Genomic DNA, 24,085 nt, shown 5'->3' on the forward strand with positions numbered 1-24,085 from the left:
TATTATATAGTATATATATATATATATATATATATATATATATATATATATATATATATATATAGATATATATATATATATAATTATATATAATATATAACACTGATTGGGGTGGAAAAGTAGATAGGGCTCTTATTTACAATATGTGAAGTGGAATTTAGATGTGATAAGGTGACATTAGTGCAGGGATTGTAAGCGAGTTGTTATTGCAATATGATTTGTGGACATATTAATATTGCATGTGATTTGTGGACATATTATTGCATGTGGTTATTTCACAGCGTTATTGTACAGCCTGACAGCAGAAGGGAGGAACAACCTGCGGTATCGTTCCTTCTTGCACTTAGGGTGCCTCAGCCTGTCACTGAACGAGCTGTTCAGCTCCACTACAGTCCGGTGCAGAGGGTGAGAGGAGTTGTTCATGATGGATTTGAACTTGGTTAACACCCTCCTCTCAGCCACCTCCTCCAGAGAGTCCAGAGGACAGCCCAGGACAGAGCTGGATTTCCTCACCAGCTTATTCAGTCTCTTTCTCTCCCGCTCTGTGCTGCCCGGGGCCCAACAGACGACAGCATAGAGGAGAGTTGAGGCTACAACAGAGACATAGAAGGTCTTAAGCTGAGGCCTGCTCACTCCAAAGGATCTCAGTCTCCTCAGGAGGTGGAGGCGACTCTGTCCTTTCTTGTACAGGGCGTCAGTGTTGTAAGTCCAGTCCAGTTGGTTGTTGAGGTGAACACCCAGGTATATGAAACTGTCCACAGTCTCTATATCCTCCCCCTGGATGTTCACCGGTGGGTGAGGTGGTGGTTTCCACCTGAAGTCGATCACCATCTCCTTCGTCTTACTGGTGTTGAGACACAAGTGGTTGCGCTCACACCAGTCCACGAAGTCTGTGATGACTGACCGGTACACCAGCTCGTTCCCCTCAGACACGTGACCCACAATGGCGGAGTCATCAGAGAACTTCTGGAGATGGCAGCTGTCCGTGTTGTAGGTGAAGTCTGAGGTGTAGAGGGTGAAGAGGAAAGGCGAGAAGACGGTGCCCTGGGGAGCCCCGGTGCTGCACCTTACCACCTCAGACTGACAGCCATGCAGCCGCACGTACTGCGGGCAGTCAGTGAAGTAGTCGATGGTCCAGGCAGCGAGATATCCATCCACACCTGCATCCTCCAGTTTCCCCCGCAGCAGCACCGGTCTGATGGTGTTGAAAGCGCTGGAGAAATCAAAGAACATGACTCTCACAACGCTCCCGCCGGTCTCCAGGTGGGTGAGCACTTGCTGCAGTAGGTAGATGACAACGTCATCTACCCCAATGTTGGGCCTGTAGGTGAACTACAGTGGATCCAGGATGTCGCTCACCATGGTGCGGAGGTGAGACAGGATGAGCCGTTCCATAGTCTTCATGAGGTGGGAGGTCAGGGCAACTGGTCTGTAGTGGGCTGGTTCCTTGGCGTGCGGTGTTTTGGGAACCGGGACCACACAGGAGGTCTTCCACAGGGTGGGGACCACCCCAGGCTGAGGCTCTTGTTGAAGATGTGGCTGATGACCTCACAGAGCTCATCTGCATAGGTCTTCAGCAGCCTCGGGGAGATGCCATCAGGTCCTGCTGCTTTCCTCTGCTTCAGCCGCGGGAGTTGGCCTCGATTGGAGTTACAGTGAGGGGGGAGCTGAGATGGGCTGGTGCTGAATACAGTCCCTGGGGGAGGAGGGACAAAGTCTGGGGTGCAGTGGAGGTGACCGGGGGAAAGAAGGTGGGGGGGGGGGGGGGTACTGGAGGGCTGGCTGCTGGAGACGTGTGGAGAGCCAGGAGCAGGCAGGGGGGCAGGTGTGGAGGAGCCAAAACGGTTCAAGTAGCTGTTTAACTCCTCTGCGAACTGAGAATCTCCACCTGCAGTCCTGCTGGCACCCTGCCCAAATCCGGAGGCAGTCTTGAGGCATCTCCACACGTCCCTGATGTTGTTCCGGGCCAGCTGTTCCTCCATCTTCTTTGAAGATGGCGCGGGGGTGTTGTGTCTGCAGCCGCGTGACTGTACTGTGGATCCGCTCACAGGCAGCGGCGCCGTCTGCAGAGGGAGGAATATACGCACAGAGCGTAATCACACTTCCAAACTCCCGTGGGAGATAGTACGGCCTCATGCTCACCGCAAGAAGCTCCACGTGAGCAGATCTGATCTTTCACGTGAACATAAGCTGCGTTGCACCATCTCTCACTCACATAAACGGCGAGCCCCCCGCCTCTTTTTTCCACTCTCCACCAACGTCCTGTCCGCGCAGATGAGTGTAATGCCGTCCATGTTGATGACCGAGTCCGGTACATGTTCATCCAACCACATCTCCGTGAAGCACATGAGACTGCAGCCCTTATACAGCCTCTGGAAACAGGTTAGCGCTGCTAGCGCCTCGGTCTTGTTGCGGAGAGACCTTACATTGCCCATGACCACAGAAGGAATATAAGTCCTTCTCCGCTTCGTTCGTCCGCCCCTGCAGCCTCTCCGTCTCTTCTGTATGTCTGCAGGTATGTCCAGGTGCTCAGCATAGTGGGAACCCGGCCCACTGTACATCCTCTTAGTCCAAGCAGTTGATCCTGGCTATAAACAATGGGACGTCCGGAGCTGGAAACAAAGGGATTTCCCCGCGTTGCCTCAAATAGTGCGGAAAGCAGCATAAAACTAATCACAAGAGTAACAAAAGTGGGTTTCCCATGTGAATACTTGCACAGGGTACCTCCCACTGCAAATAAAGACAAATAAGCACTATTAAAAAGTATTAAAAATAGCAAAAGTAGGAAAAGAGGGGGCAGAGCAGAAATAACAGGCAGCTGCATCAACAGCGCCATCTTGAAAAAAAAAAATCTAATAATATCTAATAAGAAGCAAGGAAAAAAGACTGATGTCATATATCTGTGTTCACCTTCCGTCCAAGTCAAGCACTTTTGTTAGCCTTTTTTTGAAGCAAAAGAATGCACCATTAGCAACCACTTCACTTTGGTTTTAAAGATTAAAAAATACTACATATATGCAACTTTGAAAGGTAGGACAATATGCTTGAACATTCAATAGTCTAAATGGTATGATAACTGTACTCTGTAATCTCCATATAACAGATTTACCTGCAAAGACCGTTAACATCCCTGCAGAGTGATCATGGACACACAAGTTGTGACACTAAGACCTGGATACCTACTTTCGCTCATGCTTGGGGGTGGTGAATCTTCATCTGAAGAGTCTCGATAGCGACTCCCTGAGCCTCGTCTGCTGTCTCGGTGCCCACTTTTCCGATGATCTCCAGAACTCCGGCGTTCCCTTTCCTCATATTCCCAGGTCCTGTCCTTGTCTCGTCGCTGTCGTTTCCTTGCAGCTGACAAAATTGAACAGACTAATGTGAATAAACACATTCAAATAAAGCTGGGCCAAAACTTTAAATATAACGCAATGTTAAAATACCCTCGGCCATATGAGCATGTAATCAAAGAAATGGTGTGTAGAAAAAATGTGACCTTTGACCTAGGGGACAAAGGTCACATTCAATGAGTCAATGAGTGATAGGTCAAGGTTAGCCATCTTTGAACTTGTCCAAGGTCTGTGTCCGAAGAATGCTCCCTGTGAATTTGAAGACCCTGGCAGTAATAGGAATGGAGTTATGCTGAGCACAGACAGACAGACCTACTGACGCAAAGTCTTCGCAATACCTGATGGCTATATTGTGGCCTTGGGTCAAAAAATGATAAAGGTAAAAAGAAAATAATTCAGTATCACAGATGTCTTCTTGCTACAGAAGGTTGTTGCAATAATAATTTAAATCACAATTTCCACTAAATTCAACTCCATTTAACTTCACCGAGTTTCGTTCATTGGTTCATGCATGTATTATATTTTATACATAATAGTTCAAGATTCTGCTGAACCAATGTAAAATAAGTCATTGTAAAATCAATCCAGAACTTCCGTTATGATGTCTATGGTGCAAAATTTCAACAGCTCAAATTCTACAAAAAGCCAAACAAAGTAACTCACATTCTCCATTAGCTTCAAAGTCTTCGTCTGAGCTGACCTCTGCGTATTTGGGCCTCTCACTGACCGTGCTTCTTTTTCTCTTGTTCATCTTTACCCTTTCACACAGTGGCATAGTTGACTCAATTTCTGCCAACAGCTCTGGGGGAAGCTCCTTCAAAACTGCTGGATCCATACCACCTAAAAATTTGACAATTTGTCACGATTACATTTTGTGACTTAATTGTCAATAGAGCCTTTAACAACCTTAAACATGCATGAGAAAAAGCAGCAAACGGAATGACAGGCATGGGGCAGGGATCATAATCTCAGATCACTACACATTCTTCCTTACTTTTGCCGGACTTCCCAGACGATAACCTATTCCTTCCAGACTTGCTGTGCCTAATTATTCTCTGGATCTGGTCAACTGAGAGTTTTTTCAGAACCACCACAGGCTTGGGCCTCTTCTCAAAGTCCTGCACCAAACCCAGCCTCTCCAGTTTAACCTTGGGCTGAGCCCAGATTTGACTTTCGGTTGACCCATTTCCCTCTTTATCACGCTTGATCTAGGGGAAACAGGAAAAAAAAGACAGCTGAGAGTGAGGGTCCTGTGGTTACCTGTGGATAAATTATTGCTGTTTGAGGAACAAAGTGTAAATTTTGTTTACAGGTAAAAAAGAAAAAGAGAGAGAGAGAGAGAGAGAGAGAGCGAGAGAGAGAGAGAGAGAGAGAGAGAGAGCGAGAGAGAGAGAGAGAGAGAGAGAGAGAGAGAGAGAGAGCAAATGTAAGTGATAATCTGGGTGAATGAGTGATATTGATGGCAGTGTTCAATAAAGAAATGCTCCACTGTTTTTCCAGCAATACCATTACAATAACAGTCCATTCATAGACTAAAAATTCATAATCTGTTTTCAGAGTATAAACCCTTTGACAGTAGTAACAATGACATAATCTTGGTGTCAGTCTTTCAACAAATTTATAAAACCATTCACTGCAACACATGTAAAACATGTATGAGCAAAACGATAATCAATCCCAAATGACTGAAAGAATTTACCAGGAAGGCTACGTGGAAAAATTCAACCACCAATTCTGAGATGAATTCAAAACAGGTTTACAACACTAAGATTGCTACAAATCATCACTAATAATAAAACAAACAAAACCTCCTACACAAACCTTTTAAGTTGGTTAATTTGTCTAACAATCATATACCCCAACATACCATATTTACAATATTATTTAGAAAAACAGTGGTAAATGATTTATGCAAAACTTCAGCCAACAACCTTCGGCAAGATTTCGACATTACTCCAAGTGGACACCCATACAATTAAATCCTTTAAAACTACAGTGACACCAAGCAGCAACCCCTATACATCTGCAAAGACTGCTACATCATTAACTAAAAATGTAATGAAATCTTTACAGAGCACTAAATAAATCCAAAGCATATTTTCTATCCTATAGCTGTACATAACCATGTGAAAAATACATCCATTATGGGCTATCTATCAATAAGAGCAATTTAAAGTAACTCCAGCATACAAGACAATGTGATTTAATCTAGAAACTATTCAATGTTACCATGGCCAAAATTCCACAAAAGATTCTTTTTAAAGCCAAATCAAAAAAAATATGGGCACAATCAGATTTTGGACCTTATAATAATCACTCCCCAACTGGGTCCAGCACAGAAGCTCAATTAGCAACTACAACAATATGCATTTCTGCCCAATAAATCCAAATGAAATATTTGATCCAGAGCCAACAAATGTTATTCACAATTTCTTATGTGAACAATGAATGCAAAACAATCAGTAATTAACATAGATAAGAACAAGCCCACAGAGCAATTCCATCTCCATTAATGCCAAAACACTATTTTAATACTCAAAATACCCAAATCTACAAATCATATTTTAATTGGTTTTAGCATGCAACAATCAATATCAATTTTCCAACTTGTACGGAAATTTTTGATGAAAGCAGCGGAGCATTTCTTTAAACTACTTAATGCTTTTGAATCAATAACGAACATGCAGTTTAAATTCAATGAAAGCATATCTCCTATTTTAAAGAGATGGTGATGTATTAATGGAACTCCAATTTCAAAGTAGTCAACAAAATATGTTAAAATAAGAATTCAAACAAGAATGAGTCATGGTATGATTTGGTTTTGACAGACTGCAGACAGTGATGATGAATGATTGATGGGTGGGGCAGATGTTAATATTGGGACAGTCCAGATCACCTTGGGGATCTGGAAGTTCTTCAGTGCACCAGTATGACCTCCCAGGAGTTCAGCAGGGAAAGAATCTGGAAGTTTAGCACCAGAAGTAGAGGAGGCTTGTTTGGGGCCATCCTGCCTACCGCTGCTTCGACCAGGCTCGCCGCCTGAAGCGGGCCAGAAGGCAGATTTATCCCGATCACTTCGGCAACGTGCATCAGGTGAGCGTCGTTCTCGACCACTAGTTTCACTTCGGTGCTTCCTTTCGCGGTTAGGGTCTCTATCCCTATCTCGACCATGGTCCCCACGACTTGATGACTTTGGCGTCTCTCCCCGTCTGTCTGAGGAAGACTTTTCATCATGTCTGTGTTTTGATGCCTCCCGGCCATCTCGCCTGCTATCATGTTTGTCCACCCTGTTCTTAATGACTTCAGGCCTTCCATCTGGTTTTAACTGTGAACCTGTGTCAGACCCTTCCACTGCAGCAGGCCCACTAGCTGGTTCCTCAGGCCAGCGCTGAGCCTCAAGGGCTGGAATAGGGGCAGCGAGACAGGGGTCTAGCTGCCCATCAGCTCGACCTGCCTGCTGGAGGTCGATGCTCACCATAAGGGGAGGCCGACTGGCACCGTTCCCCGCTGCAGTGGCCTCCTGTGGTGTCAATTTGCCAGCATTGCCCCCTCCTGCTGATCCACTACCTGGGGCACCTGTGGGACCACCTGGCCCCCCTGCAACTGGTTCCAAAGGAAAGGAGTCTTGCTTCCTTTTCTTCAATGGTTTGTCTGTGAAAAGAAATAGACAAAATTACAAAGTTATTTGTCAAAGTTAAGTATCAGAATTTCAAAAGTGAACACAAGTGACTGATATGAATGGGTGTCTTTTGGTCATGAGTGACCCCACAAAAAATTAAAAAGTAGTCTAAATGGAACAGGAAACTTGATTTGTCATTTTATCTAAGCCAATCAAAAATTTAGTAATATACAGTGACTGACAGCATTTTCACTCAATATGTGAAATTACATATTTTCATTTTGGACATTATTATCCACTGATCTACAATTTACTTCATATATTACACTACTTATGTGATCGAAAGACTATGGTGAACCCATTTTGACACCAAAACAGTTCATCCACATGAATAAAGGTGGATTTTCAAAAAATATTTAAAAAATGTTCTAACAACACATTTTTTCAGGTTTAGAGGCAAATTATTTCTCAACAGTGAAACGTGTCATAGGGAAGTGATGGTCAAGTTAAAGCAGTGGGTTAGTGAACAAAGGATCCTCTGTTCAAATCCGCCATTTGCTCACAGTGTAGGGAGCGCCTTGCACGGTAGCACCCTGACATCAGTGTGTGAGTGTACGTTTGAATGGGTGAATGTAAGGTATCAATGTCAAGTACTTTGACCTAGGGATGCACATTGTTTCACTTCCAATCAGATCCCGATGCCTGAATTTGGACATCTGCCGATACCGATACTATTCCAATACCAGAGCTCTGTTTGCTTTAATATTATTATTATCATTGTTGATTTAATACGGGGATATTTTGTATCCCCAATTAAGGAGGATATTCTTAAAAGAAGACCTGAAAGTTCAGCTACAATTTGCCAGAAGGTACATCTAAGATGCAAGCCTAGATTGGATGATTTGGTGAAAAAATTAAGTACTATTTATTGTTGGGTCAGTCGCTGAATTTTTATCTCTTGAACACCAGATGGCACACTGGCCCGAAGTTACATGTACCGTTTTAAAGAAGGAGGCATTTCTGCATTTCCAAAATGCAAAAAGAAACCACCAAAAATAAATTAATAAAAATAAATTAATAAATAAATAAAAGTACTTAATTTACTTTATATTTGGAGTTACTCTGGGTAAATCATCGCAACCTTCCTCCCGGCTCATTTTGTCTTTCTGCTACTGGTTAAAAACAATCCTTGTACTTTTTAATGTGGTGTTTTTTTCAAATGTTTGATTAAGTTTGTTGTATTGTAGGTCACAATGGAGCTTCTGCCTTTCGGTACAACAGCTCTGCAAACACTGCACGAGTTGTCTTGCTTTCTAGCGTTTCAGCTGACATGTCAACGACAGTACTCCTTAATGCTCATCTGCTAGCTAACTGCAAACTGCAGAAGGGACCTCCTGAATGGCGTCTCATTACTCCGCGTCTCATTAAGACACGGCTCCGTTCAGGCCCCTCCCCGCAGCCAGCTAACCAGCAGAGCAGCAAGCAGCACTTGTGGAGACTTTTCAACACATACCCAGACAGCTCTTGGATCAGAAAACTCAGCAGGTGGATTGGAAATTCTGATCCGTGAATTATGTTGGTATCGGACGACACTGATACTGGATCATATGGGCCCCAGCCCTACTTTGATCGCAAAAGTGAGGGGGGACAATCAAGACAATAACCCTAGACCCTAGAGGGTTATGGGTTTGTGCTCATATAGTGTTTTGTTTGTTTCTAAAGCTCTAACTGAAAACAGAGTGGATGCAGCTACCTAGAGAAAAGGAACTGCATTTAGAAAGAAAAAAGAAAACTCTCTGAACTTAGGGACTGGTACACTCATTGCAGTGCCTTATCAGACTGCCATTCAGGCTGTGCTAAGCCTGTTACTCTGACAACTAAGAAAAAGGAAGAAGCCTGTTTTTACATCTCTGTGTACAGTCAGCTGACATGTCACACAAAATCTTATGATGTTGGCACACTATGTCAACCTAAATAAACTGATTAGTTCCGCATTTAAGTATTTTGCCTGGTGGCAAATATATCTTAATACGTCAATCTCCCGTGGATTTGGGGCTCTTGCAAAGAGATTACGTCCCATTTCCGCTGGCAACACAGAGAGCTGCATTCAGCAGAAAGATTTTCCTGGTTTCAAGACATACCGCATAGGCATGCTGGAGAGCACCGTATCTGGGTGGAATTTGCAGAGGTCTGAATGAAAATGTGGATACAATTCCACTCACTCAGGGGATTTTGACATCATACTTCCTCAATGTCTGTACGCTGTCAGCCTCTTCTCACTGTGCCGGCATTCAGTGCTGTCGCCGCAAGAGAACATCAAACAATTCTGCTGAGCCCTCTTGCCAAGAGAATCTGCCGGGAACTCTGACATCCAGATAAAACAAAAGTCATCGGGAGATGATATATTCCCCGGTTCCCCACAAATCGGAATGACCCAATTACACCCTTATGCTAAATATGAATGAAATCGGTTAACTGGTTCTTGAGATGTTGTGCTAACAAGGGTGGCAATGATGATATCTTGAATATCTCCCTGTGACACTGAAATGACCCCAAGGTTGCTGTAATCGGCTGATGTCAGGGAATCACCCAATTACACCCTTATGCTAAATATGAATGAAATTGGCCAACTTGTTCTTGAGGTATTGTGCCAACAAGCAAAAACGGGTGGATAGACAGACATGCTGATTGCTATATCCCCCCGTATTTCATACCGGGGATAAAAAAAAAAAAAAAAAAACTGCGCCAAAGTGTTGGCATTTTGCTGAAATGGCAATGGGATGTGGCTTTCTGTTTTGTTTTTAAAAATTTAACCATTTCTGTTTTTTGTTTTTTTAAACAAAGGTTGATGGACTGGGTCCCTGCGTGATTTTTTTATTTTTTATTCCTCTTTCTCTGCAATTCAGCAGATGCATTTCAGCTGGAGGTTGAACATGCAAGCCTCGCAGTCAGTTTTTTAAAATTATTATTTTATTTAAGTTACCGTGTTTGTGAAGTGTTGTGTGTTACCCAAAAAAGCAAAAATTAAAAAGTCAAACACTCAGTGTGAGTCTGAGGGAAACACAGAAGAAAGAGTGGCCAGGGACAGAGCTGTGACTCGCCTGGTCTGACAGCCCCTCACACTGGGCAGACAGCGACAGCAGCCGGCCACCGGGTCACCCTTACCAAAAAGTAGTACATGCAAGTATGTTTCAAGTATACTTCCAGTTTACTTTTTATATACTTATCAGTACTATTTTTTGGTAAGGGTCCCCACGTAGAGCAGACCGTGTGTTTTTTAAAAATAGACAAACACACTACTTCACTTTAAATGGACAGTAAGTCTATTTCAGATGATCAGCGTGGACCATCTTTCTCTTAAAAGGCTTTATTTTACTCTATGTGTCACGTTGGAAAGCGGTAGCTATCGTCGCTAATTTGATTAGCTGTTTTTTTCTGCGGATGTTGCAGCGCCACACACAGGCCTGGCATATGTACTACAACGATAAACGAAGCCTCGAGGCACAGAATTTGCCTCAGACATTATTTGTAATCGAATTATTCAAGTTACTTGACTAATCGTTTCAGCCCTAATTTGATCGTCACCTGTTCACTTTCACTGAGGCTCCTCCCCCGCTCCTCTCACCTCTGCCCCCCCCCCCCACTCACTCTCACTGTCTGTTTTCCTTTGACCTTTTGGAAACAGGGAGCCTTTAAACTGTAAAATAAGCCATAAACGTCTGAGTATATTATCAGCATCTGCCGACACACAAGCAATTCTGTATTATGAAATATTTTTCTGGAGATTTTGTTTTTCCTTTAAGTCAGACTCTCTGTGCATCTCTGTCGGCTCTAATCTCTGCTTTCAGCACTCTGCGGCTTCACAGAGTGCTGAAAGCAGCTGACTGCTGTTGTCTCTGGTGTTTGCACTTCTTATTACTTTAATTATTTGGTTGAAATTGCAAAATAAAACAAAAGTATGACTCTATAAGCTTGAAATGCGATCAAATTGGTACATTTTTCAGCAACATTTCAGTTAATTTTTTGGGAAAATCCGTGGTGGGCGGGACAACCAATTTCAATGTGAGAGCTGGGCGGAAATTTGCAGTACTGGGTGGTACTGCCTGGCGCTGCCCACCGTAGCTAGAACCCTGAGGAACATGATAGATTTACACAGAAACGGAGTAGATCGGGAGCAGATTCCTCCATGTGTGATGCAAGTGCATGTTGACGCACTCGAGAAGAAATTGTAAATTACTCCAGAGGTGTTATTGGGTAAAAAAAAAAAAAAAAAGTGTTTTCAGTTTTAGAAGTGTTTATTTCTTGCTAGCTTTTACAAAATATATGAGAAATAGGTTAGATTTACACAGAAACACAACAGTTTCGAAACAGATTCCGCAATGTTGAAATAGCAACCAGAGAGACACCAGCCAGTGACATCACAGTGTCTCTCTCTACTCTGATTGGCTGCCTCCCCAACTCCACCCCTCAAAAAATCCAATTTGCATGATAAATACCATAAAAACAGGAAACAGAATGTAATCTTTTGACCTCTTAAAATAGGTCGAGGTTAGCCATCTTTGAACTTGTCCAAGGTCTGTGTGCCAATAATGTTCCCTGTGAATTTGAAGACCCTGGCAGTAATAGGACTGGGCTTATGCTGAGCACAGAGAGACAGACAGACAGACGGACAGCCTTCGCAATACCCAGTGGCCATATTTTGATGCCCTTGGGTAAAAACAAGTAGATGACAAAACACTAAACAAGCATGCAACCATCAAGAAAGTTCTCTACCTGATATCCAATCAAATGTTTTGAGCATGTACAAAACTTACCGGCGGGCTCTGTGGACATCACCTGACAAGGAACGCAATTAGCAAATGGGAAAAGGACATTTGCAGGACAAAAGCAGATATCCAAAATTTGCATCAGTTCCTCATATGTTTCCTTGATCCATTGTGGCGTGACAGCTGCTTTATATAGACATGGGTCCTAAATATTTAGATTTTTTCTTCCTCTTAAAAACAATAATGTACTGGTTCTTCAGGTAGGCCCTTAAATACAGCCAATAGTTCCCCCATTAATTCCACATTATGCCACTTAGTCATTCAGAAACATTTAATTGTGTTGTCATCAATCTGTGGAATCATCCATGCTGTTTAGATAGGCAGTGATCTTTGTGTATGTAAACTGGTGACTGACTGAAAATCACAATTTTTAGCCAAGTTATGTCCACAACTTTGCTTCTTGTGAATATATTTTCACATTTTTATCACATCAATTTATAATTTCTGATGAACGCCTTTCAATTCAAATTTAGACAACATATCTGCGCTTTGTGTTACTGATTTTGAAAAGAGTCAATTGAAGTATCGTTTATCTGTATTATAAAAGCTATAACTAAAGTTGAAAGGGATTAAAGACTTTCTATAGGATTAATGTGAATATTAGTGATAAGTGACACACCTTTATCTTGAACCTCCTTGGAGCACTTTTCACTTGCTGCTTCTCGCTCTATCCTCTCGATTTCAGCCAAGGCATCCAACTCAGCTTCATCATAAGGGGAACTTGGAGGATGTAGTCCACTACCACCTCCTACTGGTTGGGAAATGTGCTGTTGTTGTTGGCGTGCTACCAGGTTTTGCTGGAGAACAGGCACATGCTGATAGCCCAGTTCTGCCTCCACAGTGTCCACATTATGGTCCATACCAGGCACAACCTCACCTAAAAAAAAAAAAACAGTTTTACAGATCTATATTTAAAGGAAGATTTTTTGGTGTCAATAAAATGTGCCATTACTTCAAGGCATGCTCCTGAAGATAACTAGCCCTGTACATTTTCCATTTCTATGTGATCTTTCCATACTTGATTAGCCAGGTCTGTTGTGTAAACTTTCTATGTTAGTGAAATACACATAGGCTGAGTTCATTATCTGAGAAAAGCAGCTACGAAGGAAAATATGCTTGAAAGATAACCTGTCAAGCATATTTTACATTTAACTGCCAGGTTATTCTTCTAGTTGGTTTTATATAAAGTTACAAAGCAACAGATCTCTTTCTACTAGTACTACAAATTAATCAGGCAGTTGTCGAGATGACAAAGCATGAAGCCAGTAAGAAATCTGGAAATGCATATTATATATATCTTCACTAAATCCAACAGAAAACTTACTTGGTGGATCGGACTCATCTGACTTGACTCTGGACAGTTTCAAGGTGAGTTTTGTAGAGTCCTTGTTTGGAGAACTAACAATGTCATACATGTCTTTTTCTTCTTTCACAGTTGGGACCTTCTTCCTTTGCTGAAGCTGCTGTTTATGGTCAGGTCCCCCATCCCTTGGTGACACTGCGTAAGGAGGTGGTGACTGAAGGATCAATGGTGGACGAGAACCCGCTGTGAGGAAGCAGAGGCACAATGAAATTAAAGTCATCTTTCATAACAGAGTGATGATATATTTGAGAGCCCTTCCTCTCTACAGAAGCATAGGGTTAGAAAAGAGTAACTTTAAAAGAAACCTGCCACTTTGCTTAATAAAATAATTATCCACTGCTTTAACGTTTCCCGTAATCCCGATGGCGGCCTCCTACGCTTCGCAGAATGCACCACGGCGCCAGCAGTGTTCCGGCGTTTCAAATCCATGTAAACAATGGCTAGCAAGGATGCGGATGCCGTTGATTCAACAAGTTCACAAGCTATTAAGATGATGACACGTTCTCCCAAGTTGAGAGGGTTATCTAGAAGAGGCGTAGCACATCTGTTGTGCCCTGATGTTGTCTTGTTGTCCATACTTCATGAGGTGTGTTTACATTGTGCCCTAAACTGGAACTCTGCTGAAACCAACCTCTCACGTTAAGTCACAACTGCGAAACAGCAAATAGAGTTAAATCAGTAAATTAATGACAATAAAGTATTCTGCTGCTATAAATTAAGGTTGGGATCATTTGCTATTTAGAAATGGCTACTGACTTTTAATGACAAAAGGTCGGTGGATGCATGCACGATTGGCAGGACGGTGGCTTAGTGGTTAGCACTGTTGCCTCACAGCAAGAAGGTCGTGGGATCTCTTCCCACCTGGGGCCTTTCTGTGTGGAGTTTGTATGTTCTCCTCATGTTCGTATGGGTTCCCTCCGGGTACTCCGGCTTCGTCCAATAGCCAAAGACATGCAGGTTCGGTGAATTAGAAACTTTATCAATTGATTGTAGGTGTGCGTGCGAGGGTGAATGTTTCTTGATTTGTGGCCTCTGTGACTGCTGGGATAGGCTACAGCCCCCCGTGACCCTTGATTGGAGTAAGCAGGTATTCAAAATGAATGAATGCATGCACTGTTGTCTTTTGCTTACATTTTGGTGTTCCTTCACTCCCTGCTGGGGAACAGCCTGACTGTGGTGATCTCAAGGGGAAAGAAGCGTTCCTCATGGTGGAGTCTCCCTCCTGGAAAGAAACAGGACACAGCTGTAATCTACCAAGCACAGAACTTAAACAAAATTTTAAATGACTGTACATAACTAATCTCAAGAATGTTTTGTTTTGATACACTGTTCTATCTAATTGTATCACTGAATAATCTCAGAATTTTACCTGAACTACAATTTGTACTTGCTTCTCCATCCCACATGGGGGCGCACAAGTATGTGTCCAAACAGAAACATACAGACACACACAAAGACAAGCATGATGACATTAAGTCGTACATATAGTACTACCTTCATAATAGTGGGACTAATAGTGTGTATTATTAATGCATATCACCTCTGCATGTCATCTGAAAAGCCTATGACTTATACATAATAGACATAAGAGAAGACTTATTAGTTAAACTCTTGACTTTATAATCTGAAACCAGGCAATGGTGAAGTATGCCTGCTTTTATTACTGAGATCAAAGATTGAGCCAAGTGTTTCGATGAAGATGTGTATATCTGACAGACTGAAAGAACAGCCAACTTGCATTTGATTATTAAGGTAAAACATTTCCTCTTTTAAGCTGTCTTCTGCAAATGTGTGATTTTAGTGTGTAACATCAACTCAGTCATTTCTAAACTATAGTTCAAACACATATTTCCCTTAAAAGGGGGGGGGGGGGAGACCACACACACCACAGAGACACACAATAACACTGATGCCTCCAAACGTGTTGTTCATTCATACATGCTTTTTTACTACTACATTTTGTATGTATTAATTCCTACATAGGCTTACCTCGCCACCCAGGCGGTGTACAATGTTAAGGTAGTCATCAGCGCCATGTCTGTCTGAGTGATGGTTGGCAGCATTGGCGACCTGACTGGATACCTTGCCCTCATGAATGTTACGTATGCCACCTGGAACCATGGGACTAGCTACTGACACTGCAGACAAAGGAGAGAAGAAACCATTTAAAGAAAAACAAAATCATTAGTGCTGTTACAATATTATAAAGGAAAAAAAACTGCAACAGACAAAGTCCATGGTATCACCTTGTTGTATCTGTTGATGTTGGTTATAGCTAGGTGGCTGTTGATGGGGATACTGCTGCATGTAACCAGTGGCGGGGCTCTGAGGTGTGTAGGGACTGGGAACTGGACTGTTCTGTTGGCCCAAATACCGGGTACTGGAACCGGTCTGAGGTGTCACAAAACGGCTACACAATGTTCGTTCCAAGAGCAGTGGGAGAAAATAAAGAAAGAAAAGATGCAGAGAAAGAATACGAGAGTGAATGAAAATGAATGAATGAAAACTGTTTATTTCGAACATTTGATACAACAACAATTACAAGCTAGATCAGTAAAGACAACAACAAAAAAGTTCCTACTGTGTACCCAACATGTCCGAAAAGGGGTAGGGTGAAGCATCAGCTTATTTATCCCTACCCCTTCTTCCCCACAACCAGTAATACCCTTTGCCACATATACACATAAATTCCTACACACCTAAACCGATATCAATATATATATATATACATATATATACACACACATACATATACACATCAACATACACATATATACACATATACATATATACACGTATATATACACAAACATAAATATACACCTACACATACCTACTTACATACAAAATACTATATATTTACAAGCCGAAGCAAACAACAAAAACACCCTAACCCTCATTACCCTTCCTCCTCCCTATACCCAGAAAAAACCATATTTTTGTACCGCTGTTTGAACTGGTTCATGCTTGGACATTGCTTGAGCCCCACTCCCAATCTGTTCCACATCCTCACCCCACAGACAGAAATACAGAAACCTTTTAATGTTGTTCGTGCCCACTGATGCTTTAAATTAAATTTCCCCCTCAGACTGTAATCCCCTGATCTGTTAAAAAACATATTTTTAATATTTGCTGGAAGTAAATTGTTTATTGCTTTATACACAATTTGTACTGTTTGAAAATGAACCAAGTCTGTGAATTTTAATAATTTGGATTGTAAAAATAGTGGATTTGTATGATCTCTATAGCCAGTATTATGAATAATTCTTATAGCTCTTTTCTGCATTACTGATAGTGATTGTGTTGTACCTTTATAAGTATTACCCCATACCTCTGCACAGTACTGTAAATATGGTAAAACCAGTGAGCAGTAAAGAATGCGGAGTGAGTTGTGGTCCAGAATATGTTTCGCTTTGTTTAGAACTGAAATGCTTCTTGACAGTTTACTTTGTATATGTTTTATATGAGTCTTCCAGTTTATCTTATCATCTATTATCACCCCCAGAAACTTATTTTCATGTACCCTTTCAATATCTACCCCCTCGACTTGTAACTGAACCTGTATGTCTGTATTACAATAGCCAAATAACATGTATTTTGTTTTACTTAAGTTTAATGATAATTATTTCTGTCAAACCATATTTTCAATTTTCCCATTTCTATACTGATCCTCCTCAATAACTCCTGCAAATCCCCCCCTGAACAAAAAATGCTTGTGTCATCTGCAAATAATACTAATTTTAATATTTTGGAAACATTGACAATATCATTTATATAAATTAGAAACAGTTTTGGACCCAATACTGACCCCTGTGGGACGCCACAAGCATTGTCCAAGCATGATGATGTATATTCCCCCAACTTCACAAACTGTTTTCTGTTACTTAAGTAGCTTCTCACCCAGTGCAACACCAACCCCCTAATCCCATACTGTTCAAGTTTACTGATTAATATGTCATGATTGATTGTATCAAAAGCCTTTTTAAGGTCTATAAATATTCCAACTGAATGTAATTTGTGGTCTATGGCGTTTGTAATCTCCTCAACTGATTCTATTAATGCAAGTGATGTTGAACTATGTGCTCTGAATCCATATTGACTATCAGTAAGTAATTTATGTTTATTTATGAATTTGTCTAATCTATTATTGAATAACTTTTCTAATAATTTGGAAAATTGTGGAAGCAAAGAAACAGGTCTATAATTTGTGAAGTGGTGTCTATCCCCAGTCTTATACAGCGGCACAACCTTAGCTATTTTCATTTGATTGGGAAATTTACCGGTTTGAAATGATAAGTTACAGATGTATGTTAATGGTTCTACAATCCATTCAATGACCTGTTTTACCACCACCATATCAATTTCATTTAAATCGGTAGATGTTTTATATTTACAATTATTCACAATGTCTATAATTTCATTTCCATCCACTGCTGTGAGGAACATTGAACAGGGATTTCTTTCTATGAGATTATTATCCCAATCCTCAGGTTGGGAATCGGGAATTTTTTCTGCCAAGCTTGGTCCAATATTTACAAAAAAATTATTAAAACCGTTGACTACCTCATCCTTATTTTCCTTCTTGACATTATTATCAATGAAATACTGAGGGTAACTCTGTTTTTTATTACCATTTTTGATAATGCTATTTAATATATCCCATATTCCTTTAATATTGTTTTTATTATATAATATGTTACTATAATATTCCTTCCTACATACCCGTATAATATTAGTTAATCTATTTTTGTATTTCTTATATCTATTTTCTGCCTCTTTAGTCTTTAGTTTTATGAATTCTCTATACAGTGTATTTTTCTTATTACATGCATTTCGTAACCCTTTTGTCATCCATGGTCGAGCTTGGATTTTTTGTTTTCTGTAGTCTTGTTTAATTGGACAATTTTTATCATATAATGATGTAAATATTTGTAAAAAAGTTTCATATGCACTATCAACATCACTTTCACTGTATACCTTTTCCCAGTTTTGCTCCTGTAAATCCTTCTTTAGTGTGTTCATGTTTTCCTCTGTCCGCACTCGCCTGTATTTTATTTTCTCCTCTGGCTGATTCCGCCGATGGTTTCTATTATAAACGATGAAAACTGGTAGATGATCACTAATGTCATTGATTAATAATCCACTCACAGTGTTATTCTCAATATCATTGCTGAATATATTATCAATTAAGGTGGCACTATGGGATGTAATTCTGCTTGGCCTGGTGATTTTTGGATATAAACTCATACTGTACATTATACTGATAAATTCATCTGTTATTTTATGCTTATTTGGATTGAGCAGATCAATATTTAAGTCACCACAAATGAACACAGTTTTTTGATTAGTTTTTGAGAACATTTTTCCCATACAGTCAGTGAATGTTTCAATACTAGATCCTGGTGCTCTATATATACAGCTGACTAATACATTTTTGCTTTTTTCTTCACATATTTCAATAGTTATACATTCTAATAAGTTATCAATCACAGTTGTCATATTGTCTACTATTTTATAATCCATGTTCTTATCCACATACACAGCCACTCCTCCTCCACTCTTATTTTTTCTGTTTACACAATTAAATTCATATCCATCCAGTTCAAAATCCATTCCTTTATCTTCATTGATCCATGTTTCTGATATAGCAATTATGTTAAATATTTTTTTAAACTGACTTAAATATTCTTTAATGTTGTTAAAGTTTGCATATAGACTTCTGCTGTTGAAATGGATTATTGATAATTTGTTATCCGTTTTAATGATCCGATTAAACTGTTCATCTGTATAATAGCAACAACTGTCATTGAGTCAAAAGATGTTGCACAACAAACAACAAAATAAATAGTGTATAGATTTAAAATAAACAAAAAACAAACTAACATTTATTTAACTTCTAATTTATGTATCAAGATGTGATTCCCGAATAGAGAAACCCAAGGAAAAGTCAACGCTGAGGCCGGGGGGAAACTGAAGTGATGCTCTGAAATATGTTTTCCTAAATTTTAGAGCAATAAACTGATGACATTTCATGAGATTTCAAAACACGTTGTGAAATACTGCACTGGGTATTTATTAGCAAGGTTACAAGTGACAATCCAGAAAATAATCCATCTCCAAAAGTAGGTCTATTATGTGCACAGCAGTAAGTTATCTGAGTTCAACTTAAGATTCTTCAATTGCTCTAATAGAGTAACAGAGGTTTACAAATGATTATACAAAGCATGACTTAGCAATTAAAAGGATAATAGCAAGGCATGCTTCTACAGTAATGTTCGATATTTCAATAGAGAAATAGTCATATATCCTATATCCATCAGAGTTACAGGCTTTTAAATAATATCAGCACATGTTAGTTATTCTGATATTGTACCAATAATAAAGTTGTCCATTAACAATAACTGAATGAGTAATGAAAATAAAGAACTTTTGTCTGTGGTCCTAAATGAGAACAAGGTGTCCAATGTTTTACATAATAATTTAAAATAGTTCATTGTTGGATTAAACTGCAACATGATCAGTAACAGTATCAGGAGGATTTTCTTTCACCAAAACATTAAATCTAGGCTTGCATCTCAGATGCACCTTCTGGCAGACTGTAGCTGAACTTTCAGGCCTTCTTTTTAATAAACCCTCCTCTGTGCCACTTCATCATGAAGCTGTATAACTGGGGCCACAAAATGCAAAACATGCACTGTGCACAATTTCTCCAATCACAGCCACAGAAGCCTGTAACTTCTTCTGGGTTGTCTAGGTGTCTTTCCTCACTCTTCTCCTTCTTGCACAGTCGCTCAGTTTTTGAGAACTGTCTAATCCACACAAATTGACCATAAAGTGCCATACTGTTTGTATTTCTTCAAAACTGATGTGAATAAAGTTCAAGACAACTTGGAAATGTTCATGTAGCATCCCCTGACTTGTCTGAAGAAAACTGGAAATTAAACTGGTTATTTCCAGGTATTATACCAAAGGGGCTGGTTACTTATGGTTACTTATTAACCCATCATCTTGACTTTTACATTTTAAATTAATTTATATCAAGCTGTACAGATTTACTTTCAGTTTGAGTCTAAGAAAGATAATTTTAGAAACTTTTATATTGAGAAGCCTGATCTACATTTTGCATTTGAAATGCCATAAACAAATTAAAATGCATGAAATACCAAGGGGCTGAATATTTTTGCAAGCCACTGTACAGGTGTAACACACTGGAATGATGGACCTAGAAACCACCCAAAACATGACAATAGCAACTGAATGTTGGCCTTTCAAAAAAAACTATGTAATTGCAATATTATTATTCACACAGAAGAGAAACCAATCACTGAACACTATAGTTGTTTTTCCGGGAAATTATCCAGGGATGCTGTGTAGAAATACATTTGTAATACGCTGTTAGTTAACTGGATGGTTACAAATAATGCAATGCAATCAGGAAACCAGGGACATAAAAAAATTACAATTGTTTTGACCATGTTTAATTTCGACCAACCTTGATGGATTTGGAGAAATTGCTGCCTGCTGGAAGTTTCCAGACTGAGCTGGGCTATGCATGGAATTCTGGGTGATCTTGTACTGTGGCACCATTTGCTGCTGCATGACATCTGGGCAAAAAAAATAGGAACAAGAAACAACAGAGAAAAAAAGATATGAATTTGCCTGTAAATACTGTTAAGCAAAAGGTGCCAAAGCATATTTAGTATGTGTCTGTATGAGTGCCATGATTATTTTGATTATGTAGTGACCACATTTGTACAGATGTGCATTTCTTATTAAAAAAATCTATGATATAATCACTGTAACTGTCATATAACTTACTGATGAAGAGACCACTAGGTACAAATACTATGCTCATACTGTATGTCTGTCCTACTCAGGAGGAACACATGCAGATTAAATGTGTGAACAAATTATTTGGAGCAGGTTTAGCTTAATGATTTCTTTAACCCAGTTCAGCCTGGTAGTCCCGTTGGACCCACTGCAACAAGATACCATCATCCAAAAGTGCATTGTAAATAAATTCAAAATATCAATGCACACATTTCATAAACAACTGATCTTAAATTGCTTTTTGCTGCTGAAAATAAGTGAATGAAATAAATGAAAATTGCTACTTTGTCTAAATTCATTTAAAGCAGCAACAGAAGGAATGAAACAGTAAATGGTCAAAATGTTATTATTGACGGGCACAATGCAAGATGCAAGTCTCTTCTACGTCTTTTGAAGAAACCATTCATTTGGCACAAGGTCATTCCAACAGTTCCAAAGAATCCTCTGATGAGACAGCGTGCCAAATACATCTATTCACCCCCTTAGGTCACTGGTTATCATCCAAGTCTCACAACCATACAGTAGGACAGTAAGCACCAGGACCAAAAAAGACTTGTGTCTTCAGTTTACTGCAAAGGTATCAACTATAACAACAACTGCTACAAAATTTAAAGGACATGTCGCATGTTTTTTTAACGTCGCAGTTAGCAACACAACATCAAAGTACTCATGATTGTAAGTCTCTCCACGCACATGCACTAATAGTTAGTGGTCTTTGATGTTTGTTATTGCTCTCCCTGAGCAAGTTAACAGGTGCATTTCCAGAAAATGTCTCACTGGGCATTTCTTGGCATGTGACATGCATATTAGCAAAGCAGAAACATCCCCATGGCTGACAGAGCGAAACGAATGCGGTTATGTGCGTTAACAAAGCTTCTGAGCTTTTCTTTGAAAGTGATAGCTTGGATTTACAGAGGAGATAACATAGTTCATCCCGGAACTCTTAACTTTTTCAGAGTCTGTCAGATGTTAGAACCTAAAGTGTGGTGACACGCCGTTTGTGTCACAAAATGCTGGTTTACTTCTGCTGTGAACATGATGGACATGGACTGTCTCCACCATGCTGTTTTTTACAGACTGCCTGGACATGCAGATGAATTTTTTACATGGAAAAATTTAGAATACATTATTTTCAGGAGATAATGTGCCACAATTGTGACAGAACTTCAGCAGAAGGCAGCGCTGCTGTTGAGCATTATTCTCTGGCCACGATCTCACACGCGAAGCATACGTGAGGACTCTGGTTGGCTTATAGTGAACCTGCAGATGTTCAACTGGCGATCGCATGAGTGATGCGTGTGTGGGGGCTTCTTTGATGGTGTGGACTTCATATTTGGAAATCTTTACAACTGGGTGAGGAGCATGTTATTTTTTTCCTCTTTTGCTTGGTGTTCTCTTCAGTGGAGGTGGTAGTTTTTTTTTTATTTTACTTCGAGAGAGTTTGTTTGAATTTGAGTCTTCATGTGGGCGCAAATCTCAGCTGTTAATTGCTGCTGTGGATGTGAAATGAACAGATGTGATCTCATCTAAACGTACCATTCAACTCAGTGTTCGATCTTTCACTTCATGAAATAATCGCACCATTGAACTCATAAACATTCATTATTTGTACACCATTCAATGAGGCATCTGTGACACAGATCTATTTAGGTGTCATAATGGTTAATAGGGATTGTTGTTTTTTGTTTTATTGTTTTTTTCCCCGTGATCCTGATCCAAGTAATTTAATATTGAGTATATGTTGATATGGAGTCCCCATCAAATCAAAAATCAAAATCAAATTTATTAATTTATATAGCGCCAATTTACAATGAAATCGTCTCAAGGCACTTCACACAACATAAAAAAAAAACTCAATTAAAAATTTGAAACACAATAAAAAGATGACCATAAAAGAATACAAAACTAATGATAAAACAGGGAAAACAAATGAGTCTTTAAATGTGACTTAAAAATCTCCACAGTACCCGACTGTGCTGGGAGATCGTTCCACAGAGCTGGGGCACGGTAGGAGAAAGCTCTGACCAGCAGACATTTTATTCACCCTGGGAACACACAGAAGTCCTGCAACCTGAGAGCACAGGGCCCAAGCTGGTACATAGGGGCTTACCAGGTCAATCAAATGTGCATGCTTGAAACTTTAGCAGCTGTTTTTCTGTGTTAAAATAAAATAAATAATTACCATCAGTCCAAGCTGCTCCTTAATATTTCTCATAGCTTCAAGCAAAATAGATTTAAGACCTTTAAATATATATTTTCAGTGCCAATCAGAATGAAATTTAAAGAGTAGGTGACACCAAAAAATGTGCATAAATAATCACTAAAATGTATGAAATTTTGACATTTAAAAAAAAAAAATCCTGAACAATAAAAGTCAATAAGTGTGCAGGTGAAGGATAAACAGCTGTCTAAAGCCTGCACTCTTTTTCAGCCCTCAGATGTGGCCATATTATTGCTATGCTAGGAGAATGGGGCCTGCTGATTCAAGCCCAAATCAATTGCAAACACAGCGGAGGTCAAGCTGTTTTCAGACGATTTTTTTTTTTCCTAGTGTGGAGCTTTTTTCCCCCAAGTCCAGTTTGAAGGTGATTCTGAAGAAGCTGTGTGGAATACAGCCTTATCATTTTTAGCTTTATTTAGATGACAATGAGGGAGACTAAACCTTCAGTCTGACAACAGTGACAATATTGGCAGAGTTCACAACACTTAATGGTGACTATAAAATAAATAAATGAATAAATAAGGCAGACGATTTTGGCATGTGGGTGAAGATGATAAATTGTTGTTTTTTGTTTGGGTTTTTTTGCCAGCTCTTTTATCAACTGATTTTAAAAAATGTCTGTTTTACTATCTGACATCAGAAAAAAGTGATGAAGTGTGAATTTTTTATTTGTTTTTTTTTTAACAACAGGTACATACATTTCAAATCTGAAAAATGACACGAGGGACAAGGAGTAAATATATAGTCTTACCTGTCCGTTTCAGTGACATCATCTTCAGTCTGATGAAAACGTACCCACATGAAGCCTGAATTTGGAAAACAACGTCTGAAACTAATTTAATTCCTTGTCCTGACTGAAGAAAAGTCCATCTGTCA

General features: G+C 39.9%; 1 protein-coding gene across 1 annotated transcript in view; it reads right to left on the reverse strand.

Moving 5' to 3' along the window:
* Positions 1-24,085, reverse strand: part of nipbla (NIPBL cohesin loading factor a) — a 157,241-nt gene that overhangs the window by 127,589 nt on the left and 5,567 nt on the right. The window contains 10 exon segments of the mRNA XM_034170432.1: positions 3,184-3,357; positions 4,014-4,190; positions 4,345-4,558; positions 6,247-7,001; positions 12,415-12,672; positions 13,120-13,341; positions 14,290-14,380; positions 15,148-15,296; positions 15,405-15,568; positions 20,651-20,762. Coding sequence (XP_034026323.1) covers positions 3,184-3,357; positions 4,014-4,190; positions 4,345-4,558; positions 6,247-7,001; positions 12,415-12,672; positions 13,120-13,341; positions 14,290-14,380; positions 15,148-15,296; positions 15,405-15,568; positions 20,651-20,762 — 2,316 coding nt within the window.

Source organism: Thalassophryne amazonica, chromosome 5, assembly GCF_902500255.1.
Source record: "Thalassophryne amazonica chromosome 5, fThaAma1.1, whole genome shotgun sequence".
Lineage (NCBI taxonomy): Eukaryota > Metazoa > Chordata > Actinopteri > Batrachoidiformes > Batrachoididae > Thalassophryne > Thalassophryne amazonica.